Here is a 20843-nt window from a genome sequence, read left to right as displayed (position 1 = left end):
AACTTTGCTGTTTGGGTTGGTAAGATCTTTTTAGTTTTTTTTTGTTCAGTGCATTCTTGCAATCTGTAAGGCAATCTAATGACCCCAGTTTTATCAATGTTCAAGTTCACTGCTCACGTTTACATAGAACCAAGTCTCTGCTCCACATTATTTATTTATTTTTGATAACCAATTACACGCGTATGGACGTCACCGTATGGAAGATCAAATTTGTTGCTACTTTGGTTTGATTGTGAGTCTTAAGTTATTTTATTTTTAGGTGTATAATAGTGCTAAATTTTGATTTAAAATATATGGACTTTTTGAGTTGTTTTGCACATATTGCACAATGCATTAGTGTATATGTTTCCTTACTGCTAGTTTTGAATCTTTTATTTTAATCTGTAAATTCTAACAATCAGAAATTATAATTAAGATATTCAGTTTGCATTTTTGCCTAATCAGTCTTTTAATTTTTTTTTTCATAGCACGTCACCTGCAGTCTTTCATGATTCACTCCACTGAGCCTTCACTTACCCTCACTGATAATCCAGGGGTCACATCACTCTGTGTGCTCCTCCCCATACCTCACGGCATTATGGGGGACGTAGTCCTAATGCACTTCAGCACAGTGGATTATGTGATTTTCGTCGTGCTGCTAGTAGCCTCTGCAGGAATCGGCCTTTACTATGCCTTCTCAGGGGGGTTGTCAGAGGACAACACAGGAGTTCCTGCTGGCTGACCGCAGCATGCGCTGCCTTCCAGTGTCCCTTTCGCTGTTGGCCACCTTTCAATCAGCAGTGGCCATCCTGGGTGCCCCATCTGAGATTTACACACATGGCACGCAGTACTGGTTCCTGGGTTGCTCCTATTTCCTTGGCCTGCTCATCCCTGCGCACATTTTCATACCTGTTTCTATCGGCTCCACCTCAGCAGCACATATCAGGTAGCACTTTAGAAATTTACTGTACAGGTGCATCTCAATAAATTACAGGGTTGTGGAAAAGGTCATTTCAGTAATTCAACTCAAATTGTGAAACTGGTGTATTAAATAAATTCAGTGCACACAGACAGAACTAGTTTAAAGTCTTTGGTTCTTTTAATTGTGATGATTTTGGCTCACATTTAACAAAAACCTATCAATTCACTCTCAACAAATTATGGAAAGAACATGGATATTAATTCTAAAAGAGTGGGAACCTTGTAAATGTCCCACATGGTATCATATTTATTTATTGAAAGTGCATTCTTTTTCCTCTTCCATAGTACTTGGAGCTTCGTTTTAGTAAAAGTGTTCGGATATGTGGCACTGTGACCTTCATCTTTCAGATGGTGAGTTGTGTTTAGCACCTGAATGTGTGCAATTGGATATTAAAACCAGTAGGAGTATAATCTAGTAATTAATATGAATTTTGTCTTTTACTCCTGTTTTGTTAGGCACAAAGACTGTTGTCAGTATAAAACCTGAACTTTCACTTAAAAACTTATTCTGACCTCCCCACTAACATGGACAATATTTTACTCAGTGTTGTTGATCTAAGTGCAATGATTCTCAGAACTATCAGTTACTTAGACAGGGGGAGTTTCAAAGAAAAAAGTTATTATGTGATAAAACAATCTAGTGTGGTTTCAGAAAAGTATTACAGCTGTTTCATTTGTCATATTCATATTTTTATTTAGGTGATCTATATGGGAGTTGTTCTGTATGCTCCAGCACTTGCACTTAATGCAGGTAATTAAGACTAGGCTACTGATGCATAACAAGACATGCATGTTGATGTATATCAGATCAGTAGTTTTTTTGTTTAGTTTTTTTTATGCTTTTCCTCTTGTAAATGTTTATTTGAATTTGTTTGTGATCACAGTAACCGGGTTTGACCTTTGGGGGGCTGTGCTGGCCATGGGATTGGTGTGCACGTTTTATACAGCTTTGGTAAGTTGGAGACATGCCTCAGTTTACACAAGCAGAAAAGAAAATTTATACTTTTCAGTTTGTAAAGGGAAAGGAATACTTTTAATCAGCAGGGATGCATTCAAATGATCATAAGGGTCAGAAAAGACATTTATGATGTTACAAAGATTTAATTTTAAGTTAATGTTATTTTTGAAATTTCTATTGATCATACATATATATATATATTATAGAATAATATAGAAACAAAATCATCATTAACATTAAAATATTAAGCAGCAGGCCTGTTTTCATGCTGATAATAATAAGAAATGTTTCTTGAGAACCAAATCAGTATATTAGAATGATTCCTGATGGATCATAATGAGTAATGAATGGAAAATTCGGCTTTATATAAATTACATTTTAAAATGTATAAAAAGTATAAAACAGTTATTCTAAATTGTAATACTATTTCACAACACTTTTTTTGATCAAATGAATGTAGCCTTGGTGTAGCCTTAGTTCTTCTTTTCTCTTTATCTCCAGGGTGGTCTGAAAGCGGTGATCTGGACAGATGTGTTCCAGACAATCGTGATGTTTGCGGGGCAGCTGGCAGTGATTATAGTGGGTACCCATCAGGCAGGTGGCATCGCTGAAGTATGGAAGAAAGCACAAAACGGCAGCCGTATCTCAGGCCTTGAGTGAGTGATGCGATTTTATATCATTTTGTTTCATTTATGTGTAAACTGTTCCATTACGATTATCTAACAAACACAGTTCCACTGTAACTGAAGCTCACATTCTTTGTTTTGTGGTCCCCATGGCAGCCTGAACCCTGACCCTTTGGAGAGGCACACATTCTGGACTCTGGGAGTCGGGGGGGTTTTCCTCATGCTAGCCCTGTATGGAGTGAATCAGGCTCAGGTCCAGAGATACCTTTGCTCCCGCACAGAAAAAGAGGCCATCATGTAAGAAAGAAGTTGTTTTATGCAACATTTTTACGCTTTCTGCTGTGTTACTTAACAAAATTGGTGTTTTTTGTTCTCCAGGTCCTGTTATGCAGTATTCCCATGCCAGCAGATTGTGCTCTCAATGGGCTGTTTAATGGGTTTGGTTATGTACGCCCGATATGGGGAGGAGAGCCCACTGGACAAGGGCTACGTCAAAAGTAACGACCAGGTCAGATACAAAAAACATTATTTTTTTGATAGAAATTAATACTTTAAATGAGCAATGATGTATTAGATTGATTAAAAGTGACATGAAGACACTGTTTCAAATGTTTCTTTTTGGCTTTTGTGTTGCATCACTGAATAATGAAAAAATTTATCATGGTTTCCTCAAAAATATTAAACTGTTTTCAACATTGATAATAATCAGAAATGTTTTTTGAGCACCAAATCGGCATATTAGAATGAATTCTGGAGGATCATGTGACATGACCATGCTGGAAATTCAACTTTGCTTCACAGGAATAAGTTATATTTTAAAATATATGAAAATATAAAAATTGTAGTAATATTTTACAATATTTTCAATGCAATGATTAAAAACCAGATATATATGATATGATTGTTTATTTTTATGCAACAGCCTATCGTTTTGAAAATCATTACATTTTGTTTTCTTGATAAGGTGTTATGGCCTTTATCATTATCTTCTGTACGTGTTAATCATTTCTTGTTATCGTTTGATCTCAAGGTCATCACACCATCGCTGAATTGATGTTAATTTGGCAGTTATTATGGGGAAGTCATGTTCCACCTTTCTCTCCTTCTGCAGATGGTGCTGTACTTTGTAATGGATGTGTTGCAAGATCTTCCTGGTTTGCCGGGACTTTTTGTTGCCTGCCTGTTCAGTGGCGCTCTTAGGTATTAACAAGATTTTGTGATGACAGCATATGTATGTATGTATGTATATATTTAGCTGTTAATTTTGATTTTTCTTTAAACGGGGTCCAATTTATTTTACAGCACTATCTCATCTGCCTTCAACTCCCTGGCAACAGTTACCATGGAGGACCTGATCAAACCTCACGTGTCACCCATGACAGAGGCGCGTGCCACCTTGTTATCGAAAATGTTGGGTAGGCTATTTTTCAATAACTGCCTGAAAGGCAGAGCTTATTATTTCATATATTAGTTTCTTTACGAGTTGTCCATTGGGATCATGGGGTAATAATTTTTTGTCATTATATTCCCCCACAGCACTTGGCTATGGTCTTGTGTGTCTGGCTATGGCATACATTGCCTCTTTAATGGGTTCTGTGCTGCAGGTGAGGACCATGATTATCTAATATGGAAATAAAAATAATAAAGTAAATGCAGACAAATTTGAGATGTAATTTAGTATGATGTATTCCTACAGTTAACAATAAACTATATTTATGTATATTTTCCTTAATGTTTAACATCTTTAGGCAGCACTCAGTATATTTGGGATGGTGGGGGACCTCTTCTTGGTCTTTTCTGTCTCGGGATGTTTTTCCCTTGGGCCAATTCCACTGTAAGTCAAACAAAGCATCCACATCTATACAAAACTGTTGAAAGGATTGGGGTCATATTTTTGGTTTGTTTCATAAGTCTCTTACAGTATGCTCACCAAGGCTGTGTTTAGTGGAACAAAATACAGTAAATATTAGAAATACTTACTTGTCTATTTTCATCTAATATATTTAAAAATGTAATTTATTCCTGTGATGGCAGAGCTGAATTCTCAGCAGTCATTATTTAAGTCTTCAGTGTCACATCTATTTTTATTTTATTTTTTATGTCTTGTCACTAATGCGTCCATTGGACTTTGGTAGATATTTTCTTGGTTTGATTTAATTTAATGGACTGGGTGTGTTTTCAGGGTGCTCTTGTTGGGCTGTTATCGGGGCTGGTCATGGCTTTCTGGATCGGTATCGGAAGCTTTCTTTCACGAATGTCTGCATCTGCACCACCTTTGATAAATGCCACCATCATACCTGATGTAGGAAACATGACCACAGCTATCATGACGACGCTCATCACATCTAAACCCAGGTACCCAGGTGCATATTTTTAAGATAGTAGAAATACCTGTTCTAAAATGCTTGATTACTTCAGACAAAGCAGAAATCCATTTGTTTAGCTTCTGTGACCAGTTGCATAAACTTCTTAGATCCTACAAATTAGTCATAACCATAAGGAAGTTGCATAAAAACAATGATTGGTCTAATTTGAGACTGAAAAGTAAGACAGTTCATAAAGGCTTTTCAACATGATAGATATATCACAGACTAAACTGGCCCATTTATTCTGTCGTCTTGTATTTTCAGGCCTTCTGGAGTTCAGGCTCTGTACTCTTTATCATACATGTGGTACAGTGCTCATAATTCTGCCACAGTTGTGGTGGTTGGACTACTGGTCAGCTTTCTCACGGGTAAAGTGTGTTTCCAAACCGATCAAACACTCTACGTTTAAAGTTTTGTTTGGATGCTGATAAAGCTACCTTTGTGAATATGGCTCATTTGTAGTTTAATCTGTGAAATGTTAAGATAAGAGTTTACTGCCCAAGTTAGATTGCACAAGGAAATCATCTTAGTTTTCCGGGAGATGTTTTCAAATTGCAGATCGCAAAGGGGCGCTAGCAGGTCTGAAAAAAGAAAAAAGATAAGTTGTTTTGGAAGAATAAAACTAAAATGCCATTCAAATAAATTGTTACTCATATATTATTGGGTAGATGCACTGTTAAACTAATATGAAGTAAATATATTCAAAATAATGTTTACATTTATTTTTGTTTTAATACAATGACATATAGAAGATAATCATGTAAAAGTGAATTGATCCACATAAAAATATATTATATATTTTAGTAACCGCTTTATATAAGGGCACCTTAAATCACTCAAAAGTTTGAAAATCCTTGGTGTATGTTATACAATGACATTTATTAGCAGTTTTGTTTTAGTATTATTAATATACTATTATAGTATGTATTATTTAAAAGGTTTTACTTTTTATTTAAAAACTAAAAATGTATCTAATATTTATAGTTACTATATATTCAGTTATTTAAATTGCCAGATGCTCATTTTAATAGTTTTAGAATTTACAATGTACAATAACAACATTGATTGTTAGTCTGCAACAATTTTTATCATAATAATTTTTTTCTGCTTTGTGTTCACTCAGGGCCTTCGAAGGAGAAAGATTTAAACCCAGGCACGATTTACCCTGTGCTTGGCAATTTGCTGTTCTTTCTGCCCCAACGCTACAAGGAGAAACTGTGCTGTGTTACCCCACTGGATGACAAGGTAACTCACTTAAATGCTCAGCTGAGCGTCACTTACGAATCAAAACCAAGTTTCAAATACAGCATTCTTCTATTTTGAATGGTTATGTACGTCTGTGTCTATGCTATAGTCTAAAGTCATGGACCAACAGCCTTACCAGATGGCCCAGAAAGAGAGCAATGGCATTGCTGGCACTAAAGAGGAAGACCAGCTCAGGGAAGAGGAAGGAGAACAGAAATCCGCCCAGCCTACTTGCAACCTGGCCCATACGTTGCAGGAAACAGCCTTGTGAAATGTCCCATACAGCGACAGTCCTAAAGGGTCTTAGTTTCCTACAGGACGTCGGTTATGATGCCAAAACAGCGTGCAAATTCACAATCTCACTGTTTTCCCCTCTTGAATTTGGTAAGAATCTTAAGTGCAGAAGTTTTATTGTGAGCCCTTTGCAATATTAGTACGCTGTGCCCTCAACTGCCAGTGATCTCGTTTATATGTGGTACCTTTTGATGTCAGTGGTCTGTCATAAAAATTAGATTACGTTTAGATCTTGAATGATTTGAGATGTATTGAGCGATACAAGTGATCACCTAAACTTAGTTTACATGTCCTAAACTGAATGTCAAGAATACTTGGTTGAATATTGCTGGTTCTTGATATACATACACCCACACATCAAAAAAATCATCCTGAACGTCAGGTTTATGGATGGTTTATCAGCAGAAAGTACTACATTTGCACAAATCTATAGTCGTTTAATGTCAGTGCCATTCGAGTTTTGGGGTTTTTCTCTCCCAGAGATTTAGTTTCGTCCAAAGTTCACTACATTTGCCTTTCCATTCTGTTGGCCTTGAAAGCACTACGGTCCATGTGTTTGTTCCCTAAACTGAGTTAAAAGTTTACAGTGAATGAAGAATTGCTAATACTGCAAATGTCAGTGTAGTAAACTTTTAGCTTGACATTCATGAAAGACCATTCGACTTGAAGAAGTCTCATGTTGCGATAGATACAGTGAATCTAATGCATGCTGAATCTCTAGTTCCCTCATTGAAGCCCATTGTTTGTGACAAGTGCCTCCTCATATGAATGTAGTTTTGTGACTGGATCATTGCTTTAGTTTGCCGTTTCTTCGCCTAGCCCAAATGCCCAAATGGTCCTGACCTTGATAGTATCTGGAAGTATCTAGAAGTATCTGGATACCTCACTATTGAATTCCCATGATGCTTTGCATTGTGAGAGCCTGGCTAATTATAATTTAGCATCTCAGAAAAAGTTTTAAATTTGCCTGTATTAAAGATTATTTTGGTATGGATGATTATTTACCAAATGGTCATGTTAGAAATGTTCTTGTAGACAAGTTCTAAGAATAGCCTAATCAAATATTTGATCTTAGATATAGAAGTAAAGATATGTGTTATTGTATCAAGACTAACCGCACAGAATTGAAACTTTAGTGTGTTACTGACCATAATTCTCAGTGTTAGCATATGGATTGATTTGGTTGCACTTGTTTTCTTGTGATTTGATATGTTTTTTTGATGTTGTAATGGGATTTTCTGTGCTTTGCTGTCTAGTCTAATTTCATACCTCAGTCTAAGCCAAACCATTTGTAGTTGCTGTAGGATTCCTAGGTCCTTGTATTGTGCCTATGACTGGAATGAAAGCTTTCTCTGAACCTGTCACAATCTCACAATCACAGGCAGTCAGTTATATTTTCAGGTTATGAACTCATACAGTTCAACAGTCTCTCATCCATCATCCATTTTTTTTTTTTTCGTTTGTTATTGTGGGTGTATCATCTTGGTCTGGTGACAGGTTTCAGTTTAACATTTGTCTCGAATGAATCATCCTATGTGGAATCATGTTTGTCCCATGTGCAAACATAAGTCATCGGTTCACACAGAGTGCATTTTTATATTCCACTGTGGTGTGTTTTTAAAATTATTTTCCAAAGTTAACGCACTGTTGCGCCACATCTCATTGATTTTTCAGCGTCCCACTCATGAGTGATGCATTTGCACAATTTAAAAATAATTTAAAATAGAAGCTTTATTTTAAATGCAAGAATCACAACTTTTATCGCCGTGCCACGTGTTCACTACTCATTCAGATCGATTTTGTAATGCTCTTTTTGTTTTTAAGCCACATTTTTTCCATCTGCACTTCTTTAGAATATCACGCAATGCACACTATAATTTTAGGACACTACTTCATGTTAAACAAGGTTTTTAAATGGATCTCGATGCACAATTACACATCCCACGTAAATTTCCCCAAGGGTTTTACGTTTAGTTGAGTGATGACCACTCTACATTTCATAGTAGCTTCACGCCTATATTGACAGCAATGAATTATGACATAAATCTTTAGCCTATCCAATGGTACCTAACAGTATTCGATTCAAAACTAGACAGGGAATAGTATTTGCTGTGAAATGACTGCAGTGGAGGAGATATGAGTTTAAAGAGGTCATATGATGCAATTTCAAGTTTTCCTTTCTCTTTGGAGTGTTAGGAGCTCTTGGTGCATAAAGAAGATCTGTAAAGTTGCAAAGATTTAAGTCTCAAATCCAAAGAGATTAGTACAGACAAAAAAAGTTTGGACCCACCTTCTCATTCAAAGAGTTTTCTTTATTTTCATGACTATGAAAATTGTAGATTCACAGTGAAGGCATCAAAACTATGAATTAACACATGTGGAATTATATATGGAATTATATACATAACAAAAAAGTGTGAAACAACTGAAAATAAGTCATATTCTAGGTTTTTCAAAGTAGCCACCTTTTACTTTGATTACTGCTTTGTACATTCTTCATACCTCAGTCTAAGCCAAACCATTTGTAGTTGCTGTAGGATTCCTAGGTCCTTGTATTGTGCCTATGACTGGAATGAAAGCTTTCTCTGAACCTGTCACAATCTCACAATCACAGGCAGTCAGTTATATTTTCTGGTTATGAACTCATACAGTTCAACAGTCTCTCATCCATAATCCATTTTTTTTTTTTGTTCGTTTGTTATTGTGGGTGTATCATCTTGGTCTGGTGACAGGTTTCAGTTTAACATTTGTCTCGAATGAATCTAACTATGTGGAATCATGTTTGTCCCATGTGCAAACATAAGTCATCGGTTCACACAGAGTGCATTTTTATATTCCACTGTGGTGTGTTTTTAAAATTATTTTCCAAAGTTAACAAAGAGTTAGTCAAAGAGTTTTCTTTATTTTCATGACTATGAAAATTGTAGATTCACACTGAAGGCATCAAAACTATGAATTAACACATGTGGAATTATATATGGAATTATATACATAACAAAAAAGTGTGAAACAACTGAAAATAAGTCATATTCTAGGTTTTTCAAAGTAGCCACCTTTTACTTTGATTACTGCTTTGCACACTCTTGGCATTCTCTTGATGAGCTTCAAGAGGTGGTCACCTGAAATGGTCTTCCAACAGTCTTGAAGGAGTTCCTTAGCACTTGTTGGCCCTTTTGCCTTCTGTCTGTGGTCCAGCTTACCCCTAAACCATCTGGATTGGGTTCAGGTCCGGTGACTGTGGGAGGCCATGTCATCACTCTCCTTCTTGGTCAAATAGCCCTTGATGCCTTCAGTGTGAATCTACAATTTTCATAGTCATGAAAATAAAGAAAACTCTTTGTGTCCAAACTTTTGGTCTGTACTGTATATCTATTTAGCCTACAAAAAAAATCTTATGCATTGCAATCCTTTAATTTTTAATATTTGGCATGTTTGTGTGCTGCTGTGCATCCCTGTGTTTAATAAGCAGCGTGTACGCTCTTTAAATAACAAAGAAAAAACATTGTCTATTTTCAGCTCCTTAAAAAAAAGCATTGTGCCTGAACACACCTCAGCAACATCATATGACCTCTTTAATGCTTCTTTAACATGCAGTGACTCTTTTTTTTTATTCATCCAGTTCAATCTATTAGAATGATGTTTACATTCAGGTATGAAAATAAGAAATGGTCTGAATATTAGTAACATTCCAATCAGAGGGTCCAACACTGATAATCTCTTTATTTTAAAATGTAAACATAGCTTGATTTCTCATCTGTCACTATATTCACTGTGTAAAATTTTTTTTTTTTACATTATTAGTGTCATGATGTACGTGTCAGACTGCATATAGACCTGCCATATGTCATACCTGAAATTACTTGAACTATGTGTGCAAAATGCTTTAAAACCCTCATTTTTTTATAGTACAGAGCATTTGCATTTATAGACTCCACTGATCATTTCATTTTGTCCTAAGAATGTCTTAATTCAGAAAGCATTTCCCCTGTGAGCAGTCAAAGGAGGAATAAATCACATGCACATTTTAAAACTGCCTACAACAAAACAAACTGTTAAGGCACAGGCAGGGATCGACCTATTATAAACTATGCTGTCCTACAATCTAAAACTGTGTAACCCTAAGAGAATTAACCTTGGGGGCCCATGTGGGGTGGGGGGAGGTTGGGGGACTATGTGAACTGTACTGTGAGAATAGTTTTTTATGACATTTTTTAAATACTCATTTTATATGATAAGCGCAACTCTCATAAGTGCAAAATAAATATTTCGATACATGATATTTATGTTTATATAAATATTATGAGAATATTTATTTTTTAATAGAAGTTTACCTATATTTTATTTTCCCAATTATGCATTCCAGAAAGCCATAAGCAATGGAGTCTGACCAGCTTCATTCCTTTGGTCGTGCCTTCACTTCTCTTTGTCTCTTTATTTGATTGGTCATGAAAGTTCTTGCCGAGAACTTTCCATTATGTGAAAAAGAGGCAAGTTGCATTGGCCAGCTATAGCGATGATACCTTTTATTTATGTAGATGAATGCAGAACAGAGGAATAGAAATACTTAGCCACTCTAGTGGGCATTACTTTGAATCACGAAAACTCATTTTTTCCTCTTGATGAAATGTTTGTAACGAAAGAGTGGTATACAATTTGTCTTGATAACAATAAAAATATCTTCCCGACTGTCTTTTGTCATTTGTCATTGCCACATATTATCATTCAATAACTACTTAAAAAAAGTGCTTTATTAAAGGATTGACTATCATTTCATACAGTTTAACACCAGCATTAAATTGGTTCCAGTGGTCCCATTCAAAAATGGTCAGAACACTTCAGCAACTCAGTGAAAAAAATCAATGAAATATGAAAAAAGCAAGCTCCTGTCATTATGTAATAATTTAAAATTACAATTAATCAAAGGCACATAGTACAAATAAAATATTGTGTTAATATATTCCTAGGATTAAACCATGCTATTACCCAAAAATTAATATAATAAATTTGTTTATAATAGTTTTAGCCATTGGTTGTGCTCCAAGGGTTGTTTTTTTACATCATGGTCATCTCTGTTTAGATGTATTCACAGATAGTTCCCTTAGCCCATGAAAATGAATAAAAGGACAGAGAACTTTTTATTTCTTCTTGCTCTTTTCCACAATCTTGACAAAGTTCTGAACATCCTCTGCCAGTAACTGCGGCTCCTCCATAGCAGCAAAATGCCCCCCGCGAGCCATCTGTGTGTAAGTCTTGAGCTTATAATATTTCTGTTCCACCCATGATTTAGGGGAGTGCTTCAGCTCATTGGGGAAACAGGCCACACCTGTTGGAACGTAAACTGGAAGCCTATTGGATAAAAAGAGACACTGCATACTAATGTTGCGATTCTGCATTGTAATTTGGGGTCAGTAAGATTTTTGTTTTTTTTTACTTTTTACTCCAGAAGTTAATGCATTTAATTGTTTTGCACTGCATTTAATTTACAATAATAAAATGTTTCCAATTTATTTTTTATCAAATAAATGCATCCGTAGGGAGTCAATAAAAAATGCCAATCTCAGACAGTATTGCACACATTTACACATAGCCCAAATTTTTAAGCCCAAATATCTCTAAATACTTGAGGGAACACAATATTGATAAGTACTGAACAGAAATTACAGCTTCCTGTAATCTAAATCAAAGCCTGCAGTTCTCTTACTTTGCATGGAGCTGATTCATGCCTTTGCTGAAGTTCTCCTTGTAGAAACGCATGGAGGATATAATGGACCTAGAGGTCCAGTAGATCATCACATTCGTCAGAAGATCATCAAGAGAAAACTTCCTGTTGGGAAATCACTATTTAACTGAAAACATACTTCAGCAATCTATAAGAAAGCTGAAATCAAATATGATCGACTACCTCTCCAGTCCACCATCATCAAGGTTCTTGAATTCAGGATCAGTCCAGGTTGAAAATTTCTCCAAAATGTAGGCAGCCAAACCAACGGGAGAGTCGTTCAATGCACGGCCTGTGCAATACAGTTAAGCTTCAAATCAAAGTCTGTTGTCTATTTAAAGATGCACACATTCTAAATATTTTAATAGGTCTCTCACCTGCAGTGTCAGGTTTAGTGGCCTGTATGTGCATGTATCCAGTCTCCCTTATTGAGTCTACTACAAGCTTTTCCATGATGGGGAAAAGTTGTTTCACATCATACTCGGTGAAGCCAAATAGTTTGGGAAATCGGCGACCAAAAAGTAAGGACATTATCATGAGAAGGGCTCCTTTTCCTGGAGGAGCGAAGTTAACGTGGAGGCCTTTCACAGCACTGAGGAAAACAAAGATGAACAACAAAAATCCTTCAGATCTTTTAATTACTTTTAATTCACATCGTCTTATCTGACTTTAATTTACTTCCATCTGAGGATTTCAATGTGATGAAATACTAGAATAAAGTGGTTCTCAACAAGGGGGCCCCAGTAACTCTTAAAATTATTTAAATAGTTATATAGTTAGAATTAATTTTATTTTGTAGAAAAGCTACAATGCCATTTTGCTCCAAATTGAATGCATCTAATATTGTAATTACTTCCCGACTTATAAACATGAACTTCCCAGGGGGATTTAAATGTTTTGGATAACGTGGGGTCGAGAAGCACTACTGTTATACATACTTGGGCTCCAGCTGGGCCATATTAGTGGTAATAAGTGAGCCCCAGTCTCCTCCCTGAACATAGTACTGGTCGAAACCAAGCCTCTTCATCAGTTTATTGAATATGTGTGCTGCACATAGACCGTCAAAACCTGTGCAAAATACAGGTTTTGATAATTTTTTTAAATGCAAAAAAAGGAAAATATTTAATCGACTATTCCACATTAGTTTTAAACAATAAAATATCTGTTAGGCTGGGTTGTTTGCCCTTTACCTTTTTTATGTGGGGCCTCTGAAAAACCATAACCAGGTATTGAGGGACAAATGATTTCGAAGGTAATGTCATCAGGACTGGATGGCTCCGTAAGCAGGGGGATGATGCCATAAAACTCATAGAAGGAGCCTGGCCATCCATGTACCATCATCAGAGGCACAGCACGGGTTCCCTCAGCCAGCCTCTTTGGTTTCACGTGAACATAGTGAATATCAATACCTTTATTTAGAGAGAGAACAACACAAAATTAATATGTGATGCAATGCTAAATAGCTCCAAAACATCAAAGCATTTGCCTTTACTACGGCTGTGTACCAGTCTTGACTCACCTTCGATTTTGGTTTTGAAATGAGGGTATTTGTTTAGTTTATCCACTTGTTTCCTCCAGCTGAAATCATTCCTCCAATAAGACACAACCTTCTCAAGGTATTTGGAGTTGAAGCCATAGTTAAACTGACTGTCTTCAAGAGAAGGAAAGGAGCGTGTCTGATCTAGCCTGAGGTTTAGATCCTAAGGATTATAAAGGAGATTTTGCTACAGACAAAACACACACCAAAATGTATTTCCAGTGAAACCTTATTCTGATGATGACATCAGGATTACCTCAATCTCTCCAGAAGTTGTCTCAACTTTGAAAGGGCGGATACTGTCATCCTCGGGTTCTTGGGGACAAGCTCCCACACCCCACCACCCATCTTGTGCTTCCAGGACAATCTTTGATTTCTTCTGGAATATCACAGCTACCAGAGCTACCACCGCTCCAAGTCCCAACGCCAGTGCCAACTCTGTGTACATGGTTTAGGGCCCTAGAATGTAACAACTTACATTTTTATCTACGTGGAGTAAACTGGAGTCTTGCGCAAGGTGGAAATTATGATAGTTAGCAACCTTTTATACAACCACTAAGCAACATGCTTTTAATGCATGCATGCATGCAGGAAAATGGAGCAAAGGTTTGTTGCACAACACTCCCAGCACTGAGTGTATGACAAAGCTCTTTTCCCAACACACACTACATACCCTGTAAACAGGAATGTCAGGATGTTCTTTTACAGATATATCATAACATCATCTGGCACATTAACGTTACTTTTCCTGCACACAAAAATGACATAAACAGTTTTTAAAATATTTAATCTAACAGGCTAAATCCTTTAAGTGGAGAGACAAATAATAAAAGACTAATAAGGAACTTTTTTTTTTTAAGGGGAAAAAAAAACCATTTATGAGCCACCAAGTAGCTAAAATAACATGCACAGAAGTTCATTCTTAATTGTATTTACCTTAATAAACTTATTATTGAACGTGGATGCTGCAAAACCAGTGATTTGATAATAATAATTACACATGTACAGATCGTGCTATAGCAACACTCTAACTGACTGATATGTTGTTGCTTCGGATTAATATTAATTAACAAACTATGTTAATTTTGCTAAAATTATTAAAAACGCCAAAACACTCACCTCTCAGCCTCAAACGTCACACCCGCTGACCGTTGGCTAAACGTCTTCTGTGGGTTCTTCTTCTTCTGTGTTTTTTTATTTGCAAACGAAGTACATTACCGCCATCTGAAGAACTGAATTGTGAACTCATTGGGATATAACCACTGATCTAATATATACATAGATCAGTGGCTATAACATTTCAGTCTACTCTTTGTGTGTGTGTAAACCCTTTCCTTCCATTATTAAATCCTGTTTACAAGCTGAGTTTCTTGGAGGATAATCATGACAGCCTTATGTATTACGTGCCAGGCAGACTCAATATTTTTTTAAGCTCAATCCATTATTCAATGCCTCTGTAGTTCTTTCCTTTTTTCAGATTATTTCCAATATATCAGGAGTATGTTTTACACCTTTCACTTCACCACAATGTATACATAATCCTGTCTGGTTTTTTTCCTATTAATCTTAAGCAACTATTTAACCTTGTGTGCCCTATCCTCAGTCTTTTGAAAATAGTTTCCTCCTGCCTCCTCATGTTACTGTACTTTTTAACAATCACTTCTTTCTGAATGCTACATAAAATGTCTTCCTTTCTCCTCCTGATCCCATGTATCCTGCCACATTTTATTAATATTGTCTTTAATGATAACTTTAATTTCTGATTTACTGAATGTTGTTTTTATATCTAGCTATATTTTCTGTCTTCAGGGCTTCTTTTGCCAATTTATCCACCTTTTAATTTCCATCAATATGCTACCAACATATTGATGGAACTCCTTAGTTAAACTGTGTGTAACCTTTTTGTTGAGTTAGTCTAAAAATTTGTTGATTTATTTAATCGAAAATATCTTTAGACACGGAATCTGAGCATATGACTCTCTTATGTGACCTGGGCCGTTTCCCAAAAGCTTCGTTAGCCTAAAAAGTTCATTAAAAATTACGGTCTGTTTCCCAAAAGCATCGTAACTTAAAGGGTAAGTTCACCCAATAATGCAAATCATGTCATTAGTAACTCACCCTCATGTCGTTCCAAACCAGTGAGAACTCCGTTTATCTTCGGAACACAGTTTAAGATATTTTAGATTTAGTCCGAGAGCTCTCAGTCCCTCCATTGAAACTGTGTGTACGGTACACTGTCCATGTCCAGAAAGGTAAGAAAAACATCATCAAAGTAGTCCATGTGTAGTGATATTGTTCACGAACGAATCATTTGATGTAAATGGATCTTTTTGAACCAGTTCACCGAATCAAACTGAATCATTTGAAACGGTTCGCATAAGCATTAATCCACAAATGACTTAAGCTGTTAACTTTTTTAATGTGTCTGACAATCCCTCTGAGTTCAAACAAACCAATATCCCGGAGTAAATCATTTACTCAAACAGTACACCGACTGAACTGCTGTGAAGAGAGAACTGAAGATGGACACCGTTTACATGCTTTTTAGTGAAAAATATATATTATGTCTTTTCCACAGATAAACAAAAGACCACTCATATTCTCCAACCTGATCTATCCCTTTCTGCATTCTTGACTCCAGTATACTAATGTTACGACCCATCACCCACAATGCTCCATCATCAGCATATAAAGGTTTACTCATTCTCTGCTCAACTCCGAAAAACACATCATCAATCATTAAACCATAAAGGGCTACATACACTCCCCTGAGGTGTACCGTTTTTTATTGAGTGTTTGATAATTCCACTCCTATTCAAACCTCAATATTTCTGTTTTAAAAAGTCTCTAATCCAATTGATCATTTTACCACCTATTCCCAATTTAGTTTAATGAAAAGCCCCTCCTTCCATAACATGTCAAAAAACTCACTATTTACTTGCACTTTGCGTATTTCATTCTCCAAGCAAATAATAGGATCCATGGTTGTTCATTCTTTACGAAAGCCGCTTTGATACTGGGAGAAAAGTACTCTTTTTTTTCATATACTAATCTTTTAGTTATCATTTCCTCCATGAGTCTATGTTTTAACATTTACCACAGAGCCTGTACCTCCTCACATGATTTTTGTTCTCCTGAGGAACCCAAGTTTCTATTTTAAACATGACCAGTAGTTTAAAGGGGATAAACTACTGGTAGGTCATCCTAAGCAGTTAGGCCAGATTTCCTGTAAACAATAAATTGCATCGATTAACCAAAAGAGAAGTTTAAATAATTCAAAAACGGCATTACAATTTTGAGAACTTGGAGTAGTTTTAATTTTAATAAAACTGACACCCTCCAGTCCACAGCTGTTCGCTCACCTTATAAAAATAGTTTTTTAGACCGAAGTGTATTGTCAAATATTGAAATAAACAGAATTATTGATAACAATTGCTTTTCAAATGATCTTTAAAGAAACTCATTATTTGTTAGTACACAGTAATGCTTGCAGAGTAAAATAAAATATGAAGAAAAAAAAACAATTTATTTAGGTTCATTGTACATCATGCATAGATAAACTTCAGGACTGGGATTTTATTCTAATCTATAAAATTAAGAAGGTCCTGCTTCAAACTGTAGTCTCTTGATGTTGTAGCAGTTAAAACATACTATTTCCAAATGTTAAATAATAGGCAGACCAAATGAAAACAGCTGTTTGATCATTATGACATAGTCCAACCTCCAAACAGGAACACAGAAATCAGCCTCTTGTAGGATGTTCTCACTGCTTGCTCTCCAAACGAGCAAAATCTTGAACATTCTCAGTAAACAGTCAATAAACATCAACCAAACTTCATCTCCATCCTCCTGCAGATCCATGTCTCTTCACTGCCAGTAGGACTGAGAAACAAACAACTGTCCAATCCCAACAGGTCCTTCGATATGTTCAGTCCGTCTCCATGGCCCCACTGTGGGACTCTTTGGAGACCATTAATCTCATCAGTTTCCCATGCAGTTTCTCGATCTTCTTTACATCTTGGGCTTGGTCGGTTTTGTACTGCAGACACTGAAAGAAAACAGTCAAAATCACATGACCTACACAAGACCACAAACAAAACTATATTTGCAGGAGCTTAAAACTTACCACAGCATCATCTGTGACTTTCAGACAGAGATTTCCATCACAGTGTCGATATTTCAGAACCACTCTGACCTGAATAAACAATATTAACAGTTACGTACATTTATAGTACACGTACAGCCTTTCTCTGCCTGACAGTTGATTTAGACGCATATATACTTAACATTACATATATTTTACGCACAGACCACATATCAAATTTACTCTAAATCACATTTACACAACTGTAATAAGTTGCTTTTGACTGTAAAACGTGAACATGAGCTGTGCTTGTAGCCAGTAGCCTCAAACTAAGAGGTTGTTTATCGGTTACCTTCATTGGATCCGTCAGGTAAAGCTTTTCTGCAGCTCGCGCAAACTCTTCCCACGTCTGATAATAAGGCATGATGTAATCAACCTTAAATAAAGGGTATCTTATTAAATAATTTAGCGTCGTATTAAAATACAGCTGGTTCAAGCAAAACCCAGGTGGCAGAAAATATGGCCACCTTCAGTCGTAGAAAACCCCACTCTGATTGGTCGGCAGCTGAACGGGCAAATAGAAACCATGCACACTGATGGGTGCACACTACGTAGTGTACGTGTCGGATTTGAAGATCGTGATTGGTTCATTCAGCAGAAAGACGGGCGGAGCTTAATGGCTGCGTTGTCACATGGTACTTGTTTAATTTCGCGGCGCTGGTCAGGGTGGATCAATCATAGTATTTGTGATGACTGTATTTAAAATCATTTTTATAGTAATTGCTAAATTGGAGTTCAGTAGTTATGTTAGTTACATGTCCCTTAGAATAACAGATAAACTATTACACGTGCTAGTTTCAAATGCATACGACTCAAAACGTCCTGTAAATTAAATGCGGCTCAGAAAATGATTCTCGGGGGATTTTGACCACCCATGCATGCGCCCTCTGCTGGTACACAACTTTGTGTCTCTGTCCTGTCCTATCCAAATAATAGCTACAAACTTTCCCGTAAACGGCCAATGAGCGACTGCTAAACTGACGTGTCATTTAAAAGAGTCCTAGAGGAATACTGTATAAATAATATTGTATAATATTTATGTAGTAGTAGTTGTATTGCAAAGCATTACGTAAGAAATTTTTTAATGGTGGTTAATGCTTTCTTTTTTATAACATGCTTGAAACGACACGTGCGTTCAAAGAGATGTTTATTGTAGCCTACTTAGAATGCATAAATTAAACACTGTATTAACGACTAAATATGGTCTAAATAGCAATGACATGACTGTGATACAGTTGTGGGACGGATAAAACTATACAGGGGTCCTGAGACTAAAGCACAAGAATGTTTTGTTCAAATATGTGCACAAACTGTATAATGAGTGCACCAGCAGATGGCAGTATACACTTTTTTAAAGTTGAATTTTACACAATTTTGAAATTGTATTACAAATAATATCCCTTTCATTTTGCCTTCAGTCATATACCCATGCTACATATACAGTGGGTAAAGAAAAGAACCAGGCACTTTTAAAATAGTCACATTTTGTTGCTTTGCAGCCTGAAATGAAGAATTAATTAATTCAGCTGTATTTACTCAGTGCAACTTATATCATCCAAGTGAAAGATATAACACCAACATGTCAGAAAAAAAACCCAACCCGGAATCAATGTGTTGGATAGAGGATCACCCACTTTTTTGTTGAACCACATTTTGCTTTAAATACAGCCTTTAGTCTGTTGGAAATGTCTCTAACTCTGCGCATTGCAATATTTGCCCTCTCTTCTTTGCAGAACTGCTCAAGTTCAGTTTAATTTGATGGTGACTGTTTGTGGACTGCCGTCTTTAAGTCATTCCACAGATATTCAATGAGGTTTAGGTCTGGGCTTCGACTTGGCCACGCAAGGACATTCAACTTTTTCTCCTTCAACCACTTGTGTGGTCAGTTTTGCTGTGTGCTTTGGGCCAATGTCATATTGGAAAGTAAACCGTCTTCCCATTGAGAACTTTCTGGCAGAATGAAGCATATTTTCCTCAATAATTTGATGGTATTTTGCTCCGTCCACTTTTACATTTTATTCTGACCAGTTCAATTCAATTCAATTCAATTCAATTCAAGTTTATCTGTATAGTGCTTTTTACAATACAAATCATTACAAAGCAACTTTACAGAAAATTAAGTTTCTACAATATGTAGTAGTAGCTTATAAGTGGTGACTGTCAGTTTGTGTGCATATGACAGGATTTTTCAGAAAAATTAATACAAGACGTAGTCAACCAGACGATGAACATTATTAACAGCAATTATTATATGATGCAGTCACACTTGCAGCAATATTTGTTAATTCTGTATGTTGTCATCATCTGAGATCGGATTTGATCAGATGCAACTGCAGACACAATTGAAGAGATGCATTATTCGAATGCTTGGCGAAAGATGTGTTTTTAATCTAGATTTAAACCGAGAGAGTGTGTCTGAACCCTGAACATTATCAGGAAGACTATTCCAGAGTTTGGGAGTCAAATGTGATGATAAACTGTAACGGATACGGAACTTAATAGGTAGCCAGTGCAGAGACTGTAAAATTGGGGTAATATGATGATATTTTCTTGAACTGGTTAGGACTCTAGCCGTTGCATTTTGGACTACCTGTAGCTTGTTTATTGAAGATGCAGGACAACCACCTAGAAGTGCATTACAATAGTCCAGTCTAGAGGTCATGAATGCATGAACTAGCTTTTCTGCATCAGAAAGAGGTAACATGTTTTGTAGCTTGGCAGTGTTTCAAAGATGGAAGAATGCAGTTTTTGTAAAATGGGAAATAGGGTTTTCAAAAGACAAGTTGCTGTCTAATATAACACCCAGATTTTTGACTGTAGAGGAAGTAACACTACATCCGTCTAGTTGGAAAATGAAATCTACAACATTCTGTGTACTGTTTTTTGGTCGAATAATTTATATGTCTGTCTTATCCGAATTTAATAGGAGAAAATTATTGGTCATCCAATCTTTTACTTTTTTAACACACTCTGTTAGCTTAGATAATTAAGAAG

The 20843-nt window shown here is 36.3% G+C and overlaps 2 protein-coding genes and 1 pseudogene across 3 annotated transcripts; 1 reads left to right on the top strand and 2 right to left on the bottom strand.

The window, feature by feature from the left end:
• The first annotated feature begins 524 nt into the window (after positions 1-524).
• LOC113063109 (sodium-dependent multivitamin transporter-like) lies at positions 525-8675 on the top strand (annotated as a pseudogene).
• Positions 8676-11179: 2504 nt separating this feature from the next.
• Positions 11180-14899, bottom strand: LOC113063108 (epoxide hydrolase 1-like). Of its 2 annotated transcripts, XM_026233283.1 has the most exons (10): positions 14825-14895; positions 14379-14453; positions 13962-14164; positions 13688-13868; positions 13359-13577; positions 13107-13236; positions 12546-12760; positions 12352-12460; positions 12151-12273; positions 11180-11795 (listed from the first exon to the last, which is right to left on the bottom strand). In XM_026233283.1, exons 3-10 carry the CDS (start codon positions 14151-14153, stop codon positions 11585-11587), a joined length of 1380 nt encoding a protein of 459 aa, XP_026089068.1. In that variant the 5' UTR covers positions 14154-14164; positions 14379-14453; positions 14825-14895; the 3' UTR covers positions 11180-11584. The 2 variants fall into 2 exon arrangements, with proteins under 2 accessions (XP_026089068.1, XP_026089069.1); XM_026233284.1 differs by lacking the exon at positions 14379-14453 and having other exon boundaries at positions 14825-14899.
• Positions 14900-17210: 2311 nt separating this feature from the next.
• On the bottom strand, positions 17211-18326 carry LOC113063107 (signal recognition particle 9 kDa protein-like). Its single transcript, XM_026233282.1, has 3 exons — positions 18142-18326; positions 17832-17900; positions 17211-17753 (listed from the first exon to the last, which is right to left on the bottom strand). The coding sequence occupies exons 1-3, from the start codon at positions 18211-18213 to the stop codon at positions 17634-17636; spliced, it is 261 nt and encodes an 86-aa protein (XP_026089067.1). The 5' UTR covers positions 18214-18326; the 3' UTR covers positions 17211-17633.
• Positions 18327-20843: the final 2517 nt, after the last annotated feature.

This window comes from Carassius auratus, chromosome 45, assembly GCF_003368295.1.
Source record: "Carassius auratus strain Wakin chromosome 45, ASM336829v1, whole genome shotgun sequence".
In the NCBI taxonomy this organism is placed as follows: domain Eukaryota; kingdom Metazoa; phylum Chordata; class Actinopteri; order Cypriniformes; family Cyprinidae; genus Carassius; species Carassius auratus.
Note: the sequence above shows the minus strand (reverse complement) of the source record. Positions and strands in the feature narration are given on the sequence as shown.